This window comes from Chanodichthys erythropterus, chromosome 15 (assembly GCF_024489055.1).
Source record: "Chanodichthys erythropterus isolate Z2021 chromosome 15, ASM2448905v1, whole genome shotgun sequence".
NCBI lineage: Eukaryota > Metazoa > Chordata > Actinopteri > Cypriniformes > Xenocyprididae > Chanodichthys > Chanodichthys erythropterus.
Window position 1 is genome coordinate 42,097,378 of NC_090235.1, and position 20,567 is coordinate 42,117,944.

General features: G+C 34.4%; 2 protein-coding genes across 4 annotated transcripts; both read left to right on the forward strand.

Annotated features, from left to right (window-relative positions):
- The first annotated feature begins 2,776 nt into the window (after positions 1-2,776).
- Positions 2,777-7,004, forward strand: LOC137037900 (uncharacterized). 3 transcript variants are annotated; one of them, XR_010897324.1, is made up of 3 exons: positions 2,777-4,146; positions 5,696-6,059; positions 6,125-7,004. XR_010897324.1 is itself a non-coding variant. In XM_067412284.1 (3 exons), exons 2-3 carry the CDS (start codon positions 5,696-5,698, stop codon positions 6,856-6,858), a joined length of 1,116 nt encoding a protein of 371 aa, XP_067268385.1. In that variant the 5' UTR covers positions 2,777-4,146; the 3' UTR covers positions 6,859-7,004. The 3 variants fall into 3 exon arrangements, 2 of the variants coding, with proteins under 2 accessions (XP_067268385.1, XP_067268386.1); XM_067412284.1 differs by having other exon boundaries at positions 5,696-6,779; positions 6,827-7,004; XM_067412285.1 differs by having other exon boundaries at positions 5,696-6,779; positions 6,845-7,004.
- A 1,504-nt stretch (positions 7,005-8,508) lies between these two features.
- On the forward strand, positions 8,509-14,184 carry LOC137037194 (uncharacterized). The gene has a single exon (XM_067411002.1). It carries the CDS (start codon positions 8,509-8,511, stop codon positions 14,182-14,184), a length of 5,676 nt encoding a protein of 1,891 aa, XP_067267103.1.
- The last annotated feature ends 6,383 nt before the right edge of the window (positions 14,185-20,567 follow it).

Consider the following 20,567-nt stretch of genomic DNA (forward strand, 5'->3'; position numbering starts at 1 on the left):
CGTACTAACCCAAGGATTGCAACGATGTACAGTTTTTGAGTCTACGTCAAGCGGTTTACGAGCTATGGCCAAAAATGTCTGAAAATTTTGTTTTTTGCGCTGTAGCGCCCCCGTTTGGCCGATTGGGTCAAGACTTTGATAGGTTCTCCCCAAATTGAGCACTACAATCTGGCCAAATTTCAAGTCTCTAGGCCTTACGGTTTAGGCTGCACGATCAGTTTTACGGCAGAATAATAATAATAATAATAATAATAATAATAATAATAAAAATCCTAACAAATACAATAGGGTTTCAGCACTTCGTGCTTGAACCCCTAATAATAATAATAATAATAATAATAATAATTAAAGCTGCAAGCAGCATTTACCGGGGTTCAAGCATTTAAGACCTTTAAGCAGATATGCATAAAAACATACTTTAAAGTTTAAAAGATATTTAAGTTTTATTTACCAAGCATGTAAACACCTAAATCATAGAAGGAATTGACCATTTTCAGCCAAAACAGGCAATTTACCATTGAAAATATATGGATTTTAAAGCTTTTACAGTTATAGCGCCACCTATTGGTCGATCTCCATAAAAATTGGCATGCTTCTTTAGAGGCATATGCTGCGTGTGCTCACTTAATTTCGTGAAGTTCTGAGTTTTAATTTAGGAATTATAAGCTCTTGAGTACATTTTGCCACACAAAATGTTTTGTTGTAGATATTTGAAATTACATGATAGGTAAGAAAATCTTAGTGCAAGTCTTGTCTTTTTCACACCAAAATAATGAATGAATGAATGATGAATAGGAATTTGGTTTATCGCTTATATCTCAGGAACAGGACATCGAAAAATTCTGAAACTCAGAGGGTAGATAGAGCTCAACGGGCCCTGTGGAACAATCCTGTTCCTGCAGATCTACCTTCCTACAGAGTTCAGCTTTAGCCCAGCTCAACACAACACACCTGTCTGTAATTATGAAGTGCTCCTGAAGATCTTAATTAACTGATTCAGGTGTGTTTTATCAGGGTTGGAGCTAAAATGTGCAGGTAGGTAGATATCCAGGAACAGGATTGGGCACCCCTGGTTTAAAGGGATTTTAAATGACAAAACATTGAATTCTTGAAACCTTGAATTATATTAGTGGCCTTCTGCTGCCATCTGGTGGCACAAAATGACAGTGTCAGGCAATTCATTATAGAAATATATAGTTTTAAAGGTTTTTTGACAGTTATAGCGCCACCTATTGCCCGATCTCCACCATTTTTGGGGGATGTCCTCGGAGTGTATCCATACATATGTGTGCCAAATTTGGTGAAAAAATCTCATTTCGTTTTGACGTTATAGACACTTATATATATATGAGCGCATAAAAATTGACCCATGAAAGACTTTGATTGGATTTTTTTGCCACTTCCTATCAAAATTTTGACATTTGGGCTTTAACATATAGTAAACCAACTTAGGTTTCGTGTTTTCTACGGTGGTTTCGTGACGATCGGACAAACGGTTTCGAAAATATTCGCAAATAAAGTGCAAATAAATATTCGCAAACTGCGTGTGCTCACTTAATTTCGTGAAGTTCTGAGTTTTAATTTAGGAATTATAAGCTCTTGAGTACATTTTGCCACGCAAAATGTTTTGTTGTAGATATTTGAAATTACATGATAGGTAAGAAAATCTTAGTGCAAGTCTTGTCTTTTTCACACCAAAATAATGAATGAATGAATGATGAATAGGAATTTGGTTTATCGCTTATATCTCAGGAACAGGACATCGAAAAATTCTGAAACTCAGAGGGTAGATAGAGCTCAACGGGCCCTGTGGAACGAGACCATCGCCGGGACAGTGAGTGTTGTGGGTCGGGAGTTACGCCTGGTCTAATGCGTATCTTTTTGTGCTTATATCTCAAGAACGCCTAGACCAAATCGCACCAAACTTGAATCGAATCTAGTTGGGGAAAGGGCCTTTCCAACGAGCCCTTCCCTAAGGTCCTAGGAGGTAGGGCTCGGGAGTTACGGCCGTTTAAATTCGGGGGTCCCGCGAACTAGCGATCCGCGGGGGGGCGTCCCCGAGGCCCGCAACGGATGTGGCCGCTCAAGGGCCGGGAGGGGACCTTGCCATCCGAGTTTGAGCTCGCGGGGACTTTCGGTTCCTGAGTTAGAAGCAAAAATGTACCGGGATGTGACGTCATTGGCGGCCGCCATTTTAAAACGCGCCCGCTGGTTTTTGGCTAATATCTCGGCGAAAATTCAATGAAAATGCCTGAAATTCATAATGTGGACAGACGTCATCTAGACGGTTCGAATGAGCTCAGTGCTGGCTGGATTGGTTTTATTTTGGATGGATTTATTTATTTTGTTTATAACACTATTTTCACATTTCTCTGCAATTATAATGCGTTTTAATTATTATTCCATGCACTAGAGGGCGCATGTATTATTGTTAGAGATAGCGTATTCCGGGTTTGCCCGGAAGTGAAGCCATTTTGTCTACTAGCTGGGCAAGGTAAGATGTATGGTGTTCTTTCTGTCTCTAATCCTAATCATCTGTGCATTATTGTTAGTCATCCGTGATATTTTGAAGTTATTCTAAGTAGTTTTTTGTGTGTTTGCATATTGTGTGGCTGTATTTCTTACATAAATGTTGAAAGGCAACGTTTTATTTCAGTTCTAGATTCTTAATTGACTGGGACAGTAATTTGATTATAAGACGAAATAAATCTCTTCTTTTTTTTTTTTACAGTGATTGCTATTATTAGTTTAATAGTTAGTAGTTCATGTAGTTTATTCTTAGTATTGACATGTTTGGAAAGTAAGGGTGTAATTGTTAATTGCTCTAGCTTCATCTGTTTTTCTTCTTGGTTGAATTTATCATTAGCTTCAGTTTTAAAGGGTAGTTCATAAAAAAATACCAGTTTTGTGTTATATTTACTCATATTTTGTTGACGATGTAAATTCTGTCTATAGATACATTAGTATATTGTATAACGCATGCAGTGCGTCAACAACGTGTAGCACATGCAGTGCATGGGCAAGACACGTGATAAATGTTATTCATATGGTGCATTCAAGTCCTCCTGGGAAGTTTGTATTTATGAGGTGGAAAGTCGTGTGTACAACGGTAGGTGTCTTTCAAGTCACTTTCGTCGGAGTATGATGGCGGTGGGCCTTGTCTAAATTAATTACACAAAATAACAACATTTCTGCTTCTAGAAAATGTAGAGCAAAGAATATGCATTAGTTGTATGTTGCTTTTTTATGTTTTTTAATTAATTTATGAAGCCATTGTAAAATTTATTGTTACATATTACATTTTTATATTGTGATGCTATCGTATTTTTTGCTGGGAATCAGCTTACTTCGTTGTAAATAGAAAAGCCTGACAATGTCACTGCTAAATACCTGTAAGTATTGTGGTATTTCACTATGTTTCTGATTGACATGCCCCCAACTCGTACAGATCGGAGATTAAAGAAAATTACGAGATTCCCACTGGTATTTACGACATTGTGGTGGCGTTCATGTTGGTTCTGCTCGTAAATACGATCTTTCCGACATGACTTGAACGCACCATTAGTCTTTTTAACTAAAGCTAATTTTTTAACCATTTGTTGTGTAAATGTTTTATTCTTTATTGTTATGAAATTTTTCCATGTACCATGAATATGAAATCGAAATTACATACTTTAATAATCATAATTAAATCGTAATTGTAATAATCGTACTTTATCAGTCTCATGTTTCACTTGTTGTTAAACGTTTTTCTGTGTTTGTTGTGTACATAACTGAAAGCATAATAAGTTTGTGATTGGAAGAGAGAGGGCAGATAACTAATACGTGACATGATTGACAGTCAAGTCAAGTAAGCAATCATGGAAACATACTTGATACAGCATTTTAAATCAGTGATGCTCATTAGATCACATAATTTCGTGGATAAACAATAGAATCAGATTATATGTAAAACAAAAAAAATGAAAGTATACCTAATGATATCAGTATCTCTCTTAATAAACAATTTTGACTAAAAGCCATAATTGGCCGTGTTTAGTGATGCTTGCATTAAAATGTAGTGTGAAGTCTTTAAATGTATTTCTTTATATGTTATTAATTTTTTCTCAATTTTGTTGCAGAAGATTTGCAGAAACGTGATTTGAGGTAAGATGATAGTTCTTTTGATATTGCAATAATATGTCCAACAGTGAAGTATTTTGGGTAAAGTAGTGAATGTTTCACAATTTTTTTAATAGATAGCGTGTTGATAAGATTTGTGTAATATACTGTGTATTCTGTAAATAGTTATTATATGTGCTTTCTGAAGATATGTCTAATAAATTTTTATTTTATTTTATTATATTCTTTTTATTTATAGGTAAGAAAAACTCAAATGTTTATCATTTTTTGTAGGACTAGAGTGAATGTAGTTATAAAGGTCATGAAAATCTACATTGAGACATTTATAGTGCAAAAGATATTGATTTCAGTACAAGAAGTTACGTTAAAGTAAAATATTAATCCCTCACACAACAATTATTTTATTGTATTTTAAATGAGGAAAGCATTTCAATTAAGATGGACTTTATTAATTGCAAATAGTCTGGCTGTGCTTAATGGGTATATATTTTTTTCCCTTTAAGCACACCCCTGTACTCATTAAGCTCACATCATGTTTTATTAAAAATTCTTGTTTATTTTAAACAGCCTTTTTAAAGAATAATTGAAAAATGTTTTATTTTAAGGCACAAAGTTAATCACACAGACACACAAAAACAGAACTATAAAATCAAGCAACGAGGCATTCAATTTGATCACTTATATATAATATACATGATTTTCCACTTTCTACTTTCCAGTTTAAATAATTTTGCTAAAGTTTGTTGTTTAGCACATTTTGAAATAATGAAAACAATCATGAGTAGTTGGTGGTGGTGTTGGAATTTGAATAATGATTTATCCTTTATGATCATAAGTTAGTTTTGTTTCAACACTTTTGAATTGCTGTGTGTGAATATACATAGATGCACACAGATTTGTATGTGTGCTTATGATATAATGCAATAGAAAATTTGCACATTTACTGCATTTTGAAACTGTTTGGGAAAATAATCTCTAAACTGAACATTTAATAATTATTTGACACCATTTGTAAGTTAAAAATGGGGTAAAGGTCTTTCAAATGCAAAGAAGCTAAATTATTGTTCATTGGTACAAAGAAATAAATAAAATATGTAACTTTATGATTTCACCACTAGATGTCAGTATAGCTCTAATTAAAACAGGGTTGTTTTGTAGGGATTTAAAGAATTGTGTATTCGTTATCAATGGCTTTTTAGTGCAATCTGTTTATTGAAAAGCATAATGACTATGCAGGTTAATTTTATGTTTGTTATATATGTGAGTAATTATGTTCTGTTTGGTTATTATGGTTAGCTAATATGTTAATAGTTGTGAGTTTAGTTACCATTCAGTTTTATCAGTTAAACATTTAAAAATGAAAAAGTTAATGCTTGTATTTATTTAATTTTTTCATATATAAACATTTTAAGTGCAAAAGACCAAAGTAAGGAGAGTAGCATGCAATATTATTGTTACTAAACATTATTGTAATGTGAACTAAATTTAAAAAAAATCTTTAATGTATTTTTTGTTAATTATTATGCAGTAATATGTCATTTAATTTATCTTCCTATATTTTGTGTATGTGCAGATGCCTCGGACGAAGCAGTCTCAGCGTTCTCAGGCAGCCAAGAGGAGAATCGCGGACAGGCTGGCTGCTAATCCTGAAGAGATTTTGCAGCCTCCTAAACAAAGAAAAGAAATACAAGAGCCTGATCCTAATTTTGCCAATTGTTCCGAATTTGCCAATTGTTCCGAATTTGCCAATTGTTCCGAATTTGCCAATTTTACCGATTCTTACCCAAAGTCTGATTCAGACGCTAATTCAAAGTCTATGCCAAAGTTTCCAAAAGATGCTGAGATGACTATGCATGCTGTTTCTTATTTGTCTCCACAGACTTCCTATATCAGAGGCTCTTTTCATCAAGGACATCCCCGCTTCAATCCCAATGGTGGTAAGCAATGTGCTGCAAACAGTTTAATTGCCATTGTCATGTCTAAGATGAAAAATGTGTTGCAGTGGACCATCAGTGACCTGAATGATGTTCTGATTCACGGAAATGACCTGTACAGTGCCATGAGAGATGCAGGGAAAATCAACGATCACTTAGATGGCTACATGGAAGTTGCTGAGCTGCCTGACACACACACGCTGAATAATTGTACTTTTTCAATAAAGTATGGACAATTACACACAGGGTTGTTTGGCATTTCTAATTATGATGAAGGTCTGCAAGGCTTCGCCATGTCATTTGATGAAGCAGTAAAACAAGCATTCCAGAGGTTTGATGCATGTTTGGTAAATATGAACCACACCATATGTGCAGCTGTTAGACAAGGTTCATGGTATGCAGTGATTGATCCACATTCCCGACACTGTGATGGAACAATGGCAGCTTACGGTAAGAGTGTAGTGACTTTCTATGGCAGCATAGAATCTTTACTCATTCATTTCAAGAGACTTGGTGCATCCTTGAATGCAAAAAATCATCCTTTTGAGGTAACGGGGGTTGAGGTGAATAAGTGTGTACAAAAGTCAAAATGTTTCTCTCCCTATGTCTCTACTACTGAACATAATGAGATGAAAATGAATGCTGGTACTGATGTATGTCCCCAGAGATCTTGCATAAGAGGCTCTTTCCATCAAGGACATCCCCGTTTCAATCCCAATGGTGGTAAGCAATGTGCTGCAAACAGTTTAATTGCCATTGTCATGTCTAAGATGAAAAATGTGTTGCAGTGGACCGTCAGTGACCTGAATGATGTCCTCATTCACGGAGATGACCTGTACAGTGCCATGAGAGATGCAGGGAAAATCAACGATTGCACAGATGGCTACATTCAAGTTGCTGAGCTGCCTGACACACACATGTTGAATAATTGCACTTTTTCAATAAAGTATGGACAATTGCTCACAGGGTTGTTTGGCATTTCTCATTATGATGAAGGTCTACAAGGGTTTGCCATGTCATTTGATGAAGCAGTAAAACAAGCATTCCAGAGGTTTGATGCATGTTTGGTAAATATGAACCACACCATATGTGCAGTTGTCAGACAAGGTTCATGGTATGCAGTGATTGATCCACATTCACGACGCTCTGATGGAACATATGCACAGTATGGTAAGAGTATAGTGACTTTCTATGGCAGCATAGAATCTTTGCTCATTCACTTCAGGAGACTTGGTGCATCATTGATTGCAAAAAATCGTCCTTTTGAGGTAACTGGGGTCGAGGCAAATATGATTAATGATAACACTCTCCGCAATCGTTTGGTGTGCCATCCAGTGGTGGAAGAAAATACTGAAGCAGAACCAGTGAGTAGAGGTATGAAATCAGAAATGGAAAGTTGCAGTAATACTCTGACTGATTTTATCAACACAGATGCAATACCTGTGCATGAAACATGTACACAAATTGACAAAGATATTCAAAATAATCAGGTGATATGTAATCCTGTGATGGAAAATACTAAAATAGAAAAAATGACTGAGGGTATAAAATCAGAAATGGAAAGTTGCAGTTACTCTTTGACTGATTTCTCTAGTGCAGATGAAATATATTTTGTTCAAAGTTATGCACAAAAGAAAACGGAAATGCCCAGTGCATGCCCAAGAAATGAAAATACAGCAGATGTTGAATTCATTTCACAAACTGACACTGTTTGTTTTCAGTTTAGTCCATTAACAGTACAGCAACAAAAAAATATTTGCTTGAAGCTAAACATTGTACATGTTTCAATTGAACAAAATTATCCAAATGAAAGTGTTGAAATGGCTGAACCTTGTAAAACCAAAGATATTGTGGGTGATGGTAACTGCTTTTTCAGATCAATAGCTTATGCTGTAAGTGGAAGTGAAAAAGAACACAGAAAAGTGAGACGTGCTGTTGTATCTCATATTCTCCAAAATGAAGAAAGGTACATTCAGTATCTCAGACAAGGACACAGTTCTGTTGGGAACTATATTGCCACTTTGAGAATGAAATATGTTGGAACTTGGGCATCAGAGCTAGAAATACAAGCAGCCAGTGATTTAATTGGTGTAGACATATTTACTTTTACTCAAGAGAAATGGCTTAAGTATTCAGCCTTAAATGCCACATCAAACAGACAGAGCTGCCAATACAAGGGGATTTACTTGAAACATGCTAATAGTTGTCATTATGAAGTTGTTCTATGTGTGAAAAAAAGGATGGTAGCTGTGCTTCAATTTGTAAATCACCAGTTGAAGTTTCCATGTTTCCTGCATCATTAAATCCCAAGTCAGACCCACTTAAGCTTTATAGACAGAAAGTCCAATACAATAGTAATTATGACTTAAATGAGGGGAAAAAAATGAAAGCAATGAAAAGATATCATGAGGATGAAATGTACAAACATAGGAAAATTAAATCTGGTATTAAAATGTATAATGAAAATGAACACTATCAAGAAAAATTAAAAATATTAAGCAAAAATAAATATGAATCGCGCTGTCAATCTTTGAAAAGGTATTCTATTGACAAATACGCAGAGAATACCGCACACAGGGAATCTTTGAAGCAGCATTCTATTGACAAATACGCAGAGAATACCGCACACAGGGAATCTTTGAAACAGTATTCTATTGACAAATACGCAGAGAATACCGCACACAAGGAACGTTTGAAACAGTACAGTATTAGAAAATATAGTGAAGATGAAATGCACAAGACTAAGGTGATTCATTATAACAAAGAGAAATATAAAAATGATATTAATTTTGCTAGTAGCATTAAAATTAGAAATGCTGTAACTCATCATGAGGCAGAGATCAAAAGGAAAGAGATTGATTGTGTGATTGAACAATTTAAAGAAAAAATATCAACAGGTCCTGAATATGTATGTTCAGTTTGTCATCGCTGCTGCTTTAAAATGCAGGTGAAATACTGTAATAAAAATAAATATATTCAAAAATCTATCCAGGCTGGCTGCATTGCAGAAAAATGTATAACATTGAATGATTTTCATAAATGTAATAAAGACTGCAGTGAAGAATGTGTGTATAAAAATAGTCCAGCGGAATATTTGTGGATTTGTCACACATGTGATAGAAAAATTTCTGAAGGTAAAATGCCTGCTGAAAGTGTTGCAAACAATCTCACTCTGGATCCTATTCCTCCTGAATTGAGCTGTTTAAACTCTCTTGAGCAACATCTAATAGCGAAGCATATCCCATTCATGAAAATGATGGCATTACCACGAGGTGGACAGAATGGTGTTCATGGACCAGTGACATGTGTTCCATCTAATGTTACAGATGTGGTGAATGTTTTACCAAGATCAGAAGATGAGGATTTGATGATTCGTGTAAAGCTTAAGAGAAAACTGACATATAAAGGACACTATGAATATAAGTTTGTGCACGTTGATAAGGTAAAAACTGCTTTAAAATATCTACAACAATATAACAAGTGCTATACAGATGTAGAGTTTAATGAAAGTTGGATTAATCCTCTGAGTAAAACAGAAGAACAAATAAATGATAAAAGTGATAACAATGAACGAGACTTGGGCATATGTGTTAATAAAGAGTATGATATTGAAAATGAAGACAATGACATCACTGATGAGACACTTCATGATCGACAGCAACATGGTTTGTTTATGGATTCGTGTTTGCAACCAGTTGACATTGCACAAGAGGTGTTAGATCAACATTTTGATGGAATTATGTCACTTGCACCAGCAGAGGGCAACAATCCAGTGAGAATGTTAATGGATGAAACTAATGAAGCAAAATGCTTTCCAGTTCTCTTCCCAAATGCAACAGGAACATTTCATGATTCACGACCTGAAAAATTAACACTGTCTAGATATTTAAATAATAGAATCCTAAATGCAGATGGACGTTTTGCTCAAAACCTGGACTACATCTTTTATGGACAATATTTGTCTGAGCTTAATCAAGTGATCTCAAATGTATCTATTGCTTTAAGGAAAGGCTATGACACAAGCAACAAAACAAAAATTACTTCAGAAATGCTAACAAACAAAGAATCCCTGCAAAAGATTTTAAATTTTGATCAGGGTTATAAATTTTTGAAACCTGTGAGAGGGACTCCTGTTTTTTGGCAAAGTGTTCAAAAAGATTTATTTGCAATGGTTAGACAATTAGGTATTCCAACATGGTTTTGCTCATTTTCATCAGCGGATTTGCGATGGACAGAGCTAATGCAATGTATTGTAAAACAAGAGGGCTGTCAAACACCTATTGATAAATTGGATTGGTCTGATAGATGTGGGATGTTGAAACGTAATCCTGTAACTGCTGCCAGAATGTTTGATTATCGATTTCACTACTTTCTGAAAGATGTTATTATGTCTCCAGCCCAACCAATTGGAAAAATAATAGATTATTTCTATCGAATAGAATTCCAACAACGTGGTTCACCTCATACACATTGTCTGTTTTGGGTTGAAAATGCACCTCAAGTGGACAGAGATGATGATAATGAAGTTGTAGCATTTGTTGATCGCTATGTCACTTGTGAAATGCCACCTGAACAGCAAAAAGAAATGCATGAAATAGTGAGCAGTGTGCAACAACACAGTAAAAGACATGCAAAAACATGTAAAAAGAAAGGAACTGTGTGTAGATTCAACTTTCCACGTCCACCAAGCAAAAATACTTTTATTACAAGAAGCAGCAAGAGTGATAAAGATGAAAAAGAAACTGATGATGAAAAAAATGAAAGACAATACAAAAAGACAAACTGTAAACAAATATCAAAAGAGTTAGCTGAAGCTGTAATGAAAAAAGTCAGAGAATGTTTATTGAATAGCGATGTTGCATTTGATTCAGTTGACTCTATGTTTGCATCTATTGGTATAAATCAAGAGACATTTGAAATGGCATACAATAGAATTACGAAAAAAACAAATGTTGTTTTGAAGAGAAAGCCAAGTGATGTATGGGTTAATCAATATAATCCTGATCTTCTGAGATGTTGGAATGCAAACATGGATATACAATTTGTTGTTGATGCTTACTCTTGTATAGTATATATAATTTCCTATATTTCCAAAGCTGAGATAGAAATGGGTTTGCTGCTGGCTAATGCTCAAAAAGAAGCACACAGTCAAGGTAATATGGATGCAAAACAAGCTTTAAGAAAACTTGGCAGTGTGTTTTTACATAATCGAGAGGTCTCAGCTCAAGAAAGTGTTTATCGGCTGACTAACATGAAACTAAAAGAGGGGTCAAGGAAAGTAGTGTTCATTCCAACTGGAATTAATACAATAAGAATGAGTTTACCCTTAAACACTATACATAAAAAAGCTGAATGTGGAGATGACAACAGTGATGGCATATGGATGAAAAGCATCACAGAGAGATACAGAGCCCGTCCAAATACCAAAGAATTTACTGGAATGTGTTTAGCAACCTTTGCCTCAGAGTACAGAGTTTTGAGTAAATCTGAATACTTGTGTGCAGATAGAGTAAAACTGGAAAATGACATGGGCTTTGTGAGAAAACGAACTTGTTCAAACTGTGCCATTGTACGATATGCCCGTTTTTCACCCACTAAAAATCCAGAAAATTATTATCAAAGTATTTTGGAATTATTTTTGCCTCATTTTGTGCGAGATCAATTGAAGCCACCACATTTCCCTTCCCATCAGGAGTTTTATGAGACTGGATTTGTAACAATTTATAATGATGAGCTTGAGTCAGTGAAAATTATAGTTGACACAAACATGGCAAAATTTGAAAAAGAAGCAGACACAATACAAAGAGCTCAAGATGATTTAGAACAGCACGGACCAATGGAAGATGCTTGGGCCCAAATCTGTCCAGAAGCAGAACTTGAACGTTTGGAATGTCTAGAGAGTAAGAAACAACAAATAGAAACAGAGGAAGGTGATGATATTATACCTGATCTATTACCAAATGTAGGTCCTTCAAAACTAGAATCCAATCCATCTGCTATGACAAAGCAAGATGTTTTGGCTTTGCTACGGTCTTTGAATGAAAAGCAGTCACAAATCTTTTACAAAGTGCGGCAATGGTGTTTAGCAAAAGTACAAGGTGAAAACCCAGATCCATTTCATGTCTTTATATCTGGTCCAGGAGGTGTTGGAAAGTCAGTGCTGATAAAAGCAATCTATTATGAAACCTCTCGCATACTTTCAAGGTTAACAGAGAACCCAGATGAGACACACGTGCTATTAACAGCACCAACTGGTGTTGCAGCTTACAACTTAAAAAATGCAGCTAAAGTACATTCCACTCTGTCCATTGGAATAAATGCTACACTGCCATATCAACCACTTGGAGATGAAAAAATTAATTCCTTGAGAGCCAAATTTGGAAAACTGCAAATATTAATAATTGATGAAATTTCAATGGTTGATCATAAACTTCTGTCATATATTCATGGAAGATTGAGACAAATCAAACAAACAGGTGATTACTCTGCATTTGGAAATGTCTCTGTGATAGCAGTTGGAGATTTTTATCAGCTGTCTCCTGTTAAAGGAAAACCACTTTACACTGAACCAGTCAACGGTGTTAATCTTTGGGAAACTAACTTTCATTTTGTTGAACTTACAGAGATTATGCGTCAGAAGGACAAAAAGTTTGCAGAATTATTAAACCGTTTAAGGCTACGTAAAAAAGATGAAGTAATGCTTGAAGAAGATGTTAATATGCTTAAGAAATGTGAAACAGGTGATGGTGATGATAGTACAGATATCCATATTTATGCAACTAATAGTGAAGTTGATGATCACAATATATCAAAGTTACACAAAGTATGCACTGACACGGTTACTATAAATGCTCAAGATTTTGAAAGAAATGCTAAGAATGGCCGAATGGAAAAAAAGGATGGGTTTCATTCCAGAGTGCAGAACAGTAGTTTGGAAAAATCCCTTGAATTAGCCATTGATGCTCGAGTAATGCTGCTGAAAAATATTAATGTCTCAGATGGTCTTGTGAATGGAATCTTTGGGACAATTAAAGAATTTTGTTATGATGATGATGAAATGTTTCCATCAAAAATATATATCGAATTTGATGATGAACATGTTGGTAAAGAAGCTAGAGGTAAAAAAACATGTTTAAAACCTGGACTGGAGAAAAGTACACCAATTGAACCTGAAGAAGAAAAAGTAACAAGCACTGGTGGTGTCAGAAGGCAATATCCTTTGAGACTGGCCTGGGCGTGCACAGTTCACAAAGTACAAGGTCTGACAGTGAACAAAGCTGTTGTTTCAATGAAAAAGATGTTTGCTCCAGGACAAGCATATGTAGCATTAAGTAGAGTGACCTGTCTTGATGGACTCATAATAGAAGATTTCAAAGAAAATGTTATTTTTGCAAAAGACAACATTGAGCAAGCTCTACAGAGTATGCCTCCATTCATTGTTCCAAGGGAAATTACAGAAAGTGTAAAATTTCAAATTATGTTACACAATGTTCAAGGAGTCAATCCACATATTTTAGATATTCGCCAAGATAAGAGATATTTTCAAGCAGATATGATTTGTGTAACAGAGACATGGTTAAAACCAAACTATTTTGAGAATGAAATCAGTCTTACTGGATACTATTTTTATGATAAACCACGAAATGTTGCTTACGACACAAGTCAGGATGTTTTTGCTAAACTAAAAGAAGAAAATCATGGTGGTGTTGGTATCTATTATAGACAGAATGTAAAAGCTACTTTAGTTGATTTACCATGTATTAACATTGAATGTCTAACGTGCAATATACAACATTTAAACACAACCTTGGCAGTTGTGTATAGACCACCATCATATATCTTACCATTGTTTAGAGAGAGGTTGATTACCTTAATTAATCAAATAAACTGCTTACCAGGTGGAAAAATAATTTTAGGGGATTTCAATGAAAACCTTTTTAGTAATTCAACAATTCATGATGTTATGCAGCATTTTGGTTTTACACAAATTGTTGAAAAACCAACAACTGAAAATGGGACATTAATTGACCATGTATATATAAAAGATATTGACTTGGATAAACTTACGATTGACATAATGCCCACATACTTCAGCTATCATGACTGCATTGTGATGAAGTGGCTATAATGCATTGTCCACCGTAAGGGGGGGGGATACAGAGGTGGATGTTAATCAGTGGACAGCCTCTGTGGGAATTTATGCTGCCTTCATGTGCTATCGGAATTATTGTAAATAAAAGTTTCTTATTTCATAATTTAATATGATTTTACATAAATATCTTTAATAACAAAATATTAATCAATGACATTTCTAAAAAAAAAGAAGGCAAGAATCAACCTGCCTTCTATTGAAATTCCTATATTCCTATAGAGAATTAAATAAATTACGAAGACAAACTAAAAATTATGACTTAAGAAGTCAAAAGTAGGACATTTCCGATAGCACGTGAAGGCAGCAGTAGCCATTGGGATTGTTTAATTTTTTACTACTTTAAGTTGGTGTTAAGGTCATGTTCATATTTATGTTTATCTAAAATAAATAGCAGTACTCATTTTTTAGTTATTTAAACTTGTAATGAGTTAATATATTTAAAATATATTTATTGGATTCAAAAATAATGCCATTTATTCAGAGGCCTTAACACCATACACTTTTTTTAAAACAATTACTCATTTTAATTGTTGTAGTTTTTTTATTATTATTATTATTCATTCATTTATTCATTCATTCATTCATTCATTTGTCTTTGTTTGTTTCCAATATTTTATTGATCAAAATGTCTATGTAATATGCTTTTGTAATGACTTTGTATGCAGAAATTAATTTTACAGTTGGCATTGATCAAATTTATATTCAACTACTTAAAGAGGTGAAACTTCATTTTAAAACAGTAAGACATTGTATATAAAAGAGAAAGGAAAGACAAAGAGGAACTTTAAGAAATCTTGGACTATCTTAGCTACTTCATTTTCATCATATTACAACAGTTGGAGTATTCATAAACAGGTGAGACCATTTTTATCTTTTAAATTGGTCATAAGTTTTATAATATTAACATACAATTCTAAAATTACCACTATACAATATGTTTGCATTAGAAGAATATTTTGTTTGAATATAAAATATTGTGGTTAAAGTAACCATTTACAGTGTAATCCATTTGTATGTGTTGTAAAATTTAAAAAAAAATTCTAATCAGAATCTAATTCTCCTTAGGTACATCAAATGTAACATCAAATGTTGCTTTGATGACCACATCATCTCCATTATTAGGACAACATTCAACTCCAAGACCTCCTGGCATTTCCATTACATTTCCGTTTTCTACGTAAATCAGGAACAAACAGTTTGACTGCAGAGAACATTCTCCAGACCATTACAGCCCCATCACCATTATGGATTATTGATTCAAGGCAAGTTATTGACTCATGATCTCGGTATCATATGTGTGTGGCTGAATTCAGCTGCAAATCAAATAAGAGTGCAGTGTACCTTTTTCCACTGTTGACTGACCTTTTTTTTTTTGACTTTGAGCTAATTGCAGATTTAGCTTTCTGTTCTTGGCTCTCAGAAGAAGAAAACAATTTGATCATGTCATTTTACATTGCCATTTATGTAAAACGTAAAAAAAGGATTTTTTTTGTCTGCAGTAGCCTATTATCATTCACTGGATTGTTTGTGCATTTAATTATTTGTTTACATACTAAGTAAGACTATTGATCTTCTAGGATTTTCCTGCAGAACTGTAACAGAAATACTCAATTCAAACAACAATCATGACTCCATCTGTCTCGCTGAGGACAATATCTGCCTCACTTTGAACCAGAAACTGAGTCAGCCTTTTTGGATCCTTGGTACAGATAATGAGAGCCTGGAGTGTTTGACAACATCTAATGTCATATTTCACTGAGGATATTTTGTTGGCCTGCATGGACTGAAACTCAAACTGCTATCACTGAGAATTATCCTATGAGCTCAGTTACCATCAAGTTTTGTTATATTATGAGCTAAATTCTAAGCCAATCAATCCAATTCCAAGTAATGTCCATCACTGCTGATTCCACCCAACTTTAAGTATCTGTTGTTGGAGCTTGTCTCTGTTGGCTCAAAGTCTCCTTTATCAACATGTTCACCTGGATTTACACTGTTCACAACTCCACCCATGTCGGTCAAGCTCCTTGTTCTATTGTGCATCTAACCTCCATCTGTTTAGTTGTGGGCCTCCATCACATCCTACCTTCTTACTTCTTATCCACTGTATTATTTGTTTCTGCTACATCCTAAGTCTCATCAGTCTTTGCCTGCTCCTCTCCAACGTTTTGAACCACTTTTTGTTGCTTCTGTTGAGCATTTTGCAGCACAACCACATACTTTTTAGTAGTGGGGCTTGGAGAGTAATGTCATGAAAATATTCTGATAGTTCAGTTTCAATCTGATTTAATTTTGAACATGTATTAACACAAAAATTTTACTACTTTCACATATATAACCCATTGAAATTGATGGAATGAATGAATGAATCATTTTAAATTTGTTGGATATTTTTAAAATGTTTTATGCTTTTTAAAATTTTCAGTAATTTAAAAAAAAAAATGTACTTTTTACATTTCTAAACTCTGTAAATGTTTTTGACACTTAACATTTGTTACTTCAAAGATATGTTTTATATATTATGTGCTTTTTGTTTTTGACATCTACACACTTTAATATCCAAACCATTGAAACTGAATGAATGAATGAATGAATTAATTAATTAATTAGGCTAATTAATATTTCCTTACTATTTTATATTTCTTATTTTCACATGCATTTTTTTTTTTTTATATTTTATTGTCTTTATACTCATATACATTTTTTTGTTTGTTAATTGTATGTACTTGTTTTTTATATATAATTTTATATTGTGTAATATTTTTTAAATCTAATATGTGATTTTCCTTTTGCACATCTTATCACCTTTATAAATTATAAGGTTCTGTCTGCATTCTAGTTACTTTTTTAAGTAAGCTTCAAAGTTTTTTTATTGTATTTGTAAATGTATAATTTCCAGCTGACCATATATTAACACAGTTTGCTACTTTAATACACCAACAATTGAAATGAATACGTGTTAATTTACATTTATTGGATTTTTTAATGTATCTTTTTTTTTTTTTTTTAAATTCCCCATGTAATAGTCAATATTTGATTTGTATTGAGTTGGTTTTGGTTTAATTCACAATATTTATTACTGCAATATACAAAAAAGTAAAATAATAATAATAATAATAATAATAATAATAATAATAAAATAAAATAAAATAAAATAAAAACAAAAGGTAATGAGAGAATTTGATGTTATTTAGACTATTATACAATATTATATGAAATTATTTACAAATAGTTTAACTTTACTGTTTTTACTATTTGTCTTAACAAATGTTTCATTTGAACTCAGTATACAATATTTTTTTTTCTGAACCATATATATGCAAATAGAAACAATATAATGAAATTCCTAATAAATGCATTAATTATTTATTTCCTATAATATTTTAAAAATTGAACCTACTTTGTATGAGTATATGCAAAATTTCACCAACCAAAAAACTTCTTTCCATTAATTATATATTTGTATTTTTAGTAATAACTCAACCATATTGTGGCGGGCTTCAATGAGAACATTGGGGCAGACAGATTTACAGTTGTTTTAAGGGAATTTTAAACAACAGTTGCAGTATGTACAATATTTATATAAACAGTCCCAATGTCATGTGTGTTCTGTTGTCTGTCATGTTCTAGTTGCCATGTTGTTTGATTATGTTAATCCTTGCTTAGCTGTTCCCATTTAGTTCCCTCATCCACTCCTGTGTATATATTCTCCCTGTTTAGTTCAGTCTCTGTCTGTTATTGTTTGTGTGTTAGCACTCTGTTGCATATTTGCCTGAATTAAAACCTGTTTTTTGTTATTCAGCCTTCATCTGTATTCTTCCTGTAACACCCAAACACTAATAAATTATATGATCATACACAGGTATAACTAGATTTTTTGATAACTTTATTAAACATCATTTATAAACTTTCAAAGTACAAATACATTTTTTTCATACATTCATAGACAATTGAAAACCATAATTACATTTCCTATTGGTTAATTCCTTTTTAGAACTGTGCACACACTCAAAAAACAATGAATCAAACAGGTCCACCAATCGGCCTCTATAACTGATAAATGATACATAAAAAATACTTACTGCAAGCTAAAATTAATTAAATTTAATAATTAGCAAAATTATTTTGAAATGACCCTTTTATATCCACTAATGCAAAAGTTCAACTTTTTTTGATCATTATTAAACAACAGAGTCCAGAGAATTGTACTGCATTGGTTTTATTCAGATTGAGCAAAAAACCTGATTAGTATGCAAAAGTAGGTTTTTAAAATATTCTTGAATGAACGATTTGATTGACAAAATAAATGATGGGTAACAAAATGTTTACTCCAAGTCTCCTTAAAGTTTCACATAATGTGGCACAATTGTCATTAATCAACCGAAATTAAGTGATGCATTTTGACAAAATGTGATTGTAATCATTAATAGTGATTTTTATCAAGTCTAAATATGGATTATAGAACAATATGACAACTTTAACCAGCAGGTGGCAGCAAAGGACCAGTCATTAGCCTACTTTCATGGTCTGGTTTTGGTTTTGTACATTTTCCATGACTGCATTAAACATGTTTACACACACATTGTTGTAGATATTTGAAATACATGATAGGTAAGAAAATCTTAGTGCAAGTCTTGTCTTTCTGACAACAGAATAATGAATGAATGATAAATGGGAAATTGGTTTTTCGCTTATATCTCGGGAACAGGATATCGAAAAATTCTGAAACTCAGAGGGTAGATAGTGCTCAACAGGCCCTGTGGAACGAGACCATCGCGGGGACAGTGAGTGTTGGGGGTCGGGAGTTACGCCTGGTCTAATGCGTATCTTTTTGTGCTTATATCTCAAGAACGCTCAGGCCAAATTGCACCAAACTCGAATCGAATCTAGTCGGGGAAAGGGCCTTTCCAACGAGCCCTTCCCCAAGGTCCTAGGAGGTAGGGCTCGGGAGTTACGGCCGTTTAAATTCGGGGGTCCCGCGAACTAGCGATCCGCGGGGGGGCGTCCCCGAGGCCCGCGACGGATGTGGCCGCTCAAGGGCCCGGAGAGGACCTTGCCATCCGAGTTTGAGCTCGCGGGGACTTTCGGTTCCTGAGTTAGAAGCAAAAATGTACCGGGATGTGACGTCATTGGCGGCCGCCATTTTAAAACGCGCCCGCTGGTTTTTGGCTAATATCTCGGCGACAATTCAATGAAAATGCCTGAAATTCATAATGTGGACAGACTTCATCTAGACGGTTCGAATGAGCCCGGTGCTGGCTGGATTGGTTGAGATTTCGTTTATAAACATAGGAATATTGTCATTTTTCATCATTATAACTGTTATAACTTCTATACCTGTTGCCCAATCTTCACAAAATTTGTCATGCTTATTTAGAACAATATTTGGCATATGCTCACTTATTTTCGTGAAGTTCCGAGTTTTCGTTTAGGATTTATAGGCTTTTGAGTACATTTTGCCACACCCATTTTCTAAATGACCCAGTTATAGCAACCCAAAGGACAAAGTTCAACTTTTTTTGATAATTATTGATCTAGAGAGTCCATAGAATTGTCCTACACTGGTTTCATTCCAATCGGGTGAAAAACCTAGGACTAGTTCGCAAAAGTAGGTTTTTCACATATTTGCGAATAATTAATGAACGATTTGATTGACAGAATTGGTTCTTGAGGCAAAGTTGTTCAGCATGAGGAGATCTATCAAATGATATGCATTTTATGAAACACCATGTGATTACCGAGGCGTAAAACTCGTTAGCGCCAACTTGTGGCCGATTTCTTTCAAAATTCTTACAGACCTCTAGGACCATGAGTTGAACATGCCCATTGAGTTTCGTTCCGATCGGCCTCCGTTAACCTGGTCTAATAGGTGCTCAAACTTCATTGGCCGATGGCGGCCATGTTTTTTGAGATACGCCAATGTCCTCATAGACCATCATGCCCCCTTGGACCAAGACACTGCATGCCAAATTTCAAGTCGATTGGACTAACGGTTGCTTAGTTACAGACGTGTTTATGTTTTTTTCAAGTTATAGCGCCACCTAATGCCCAATCGACGAGATTTTTTTATCGTGACCAAAGAATGAGCCCATACACATGTGTACTGAGATTGGTGCAAATATCTCATTTCGTTCTCGAGTTATAGCCATTTTAGTAAAAGTGGCTCCGCCCTTAACGTACGTTTTGGCGCCCCTTCGTGACCGTGAATCAAAATTTCAACTTTTTTTTGATAATTATTGATATTCACACTCCAGAGAACATTTCTGCACTGGTTTGGTTCCGATCGGGCAAAAAACCTAGGACTAGTTCGAAAAGTAGGTTTTGGACAAAATTCAAAATGGCGGGAAAACGGGACCTCG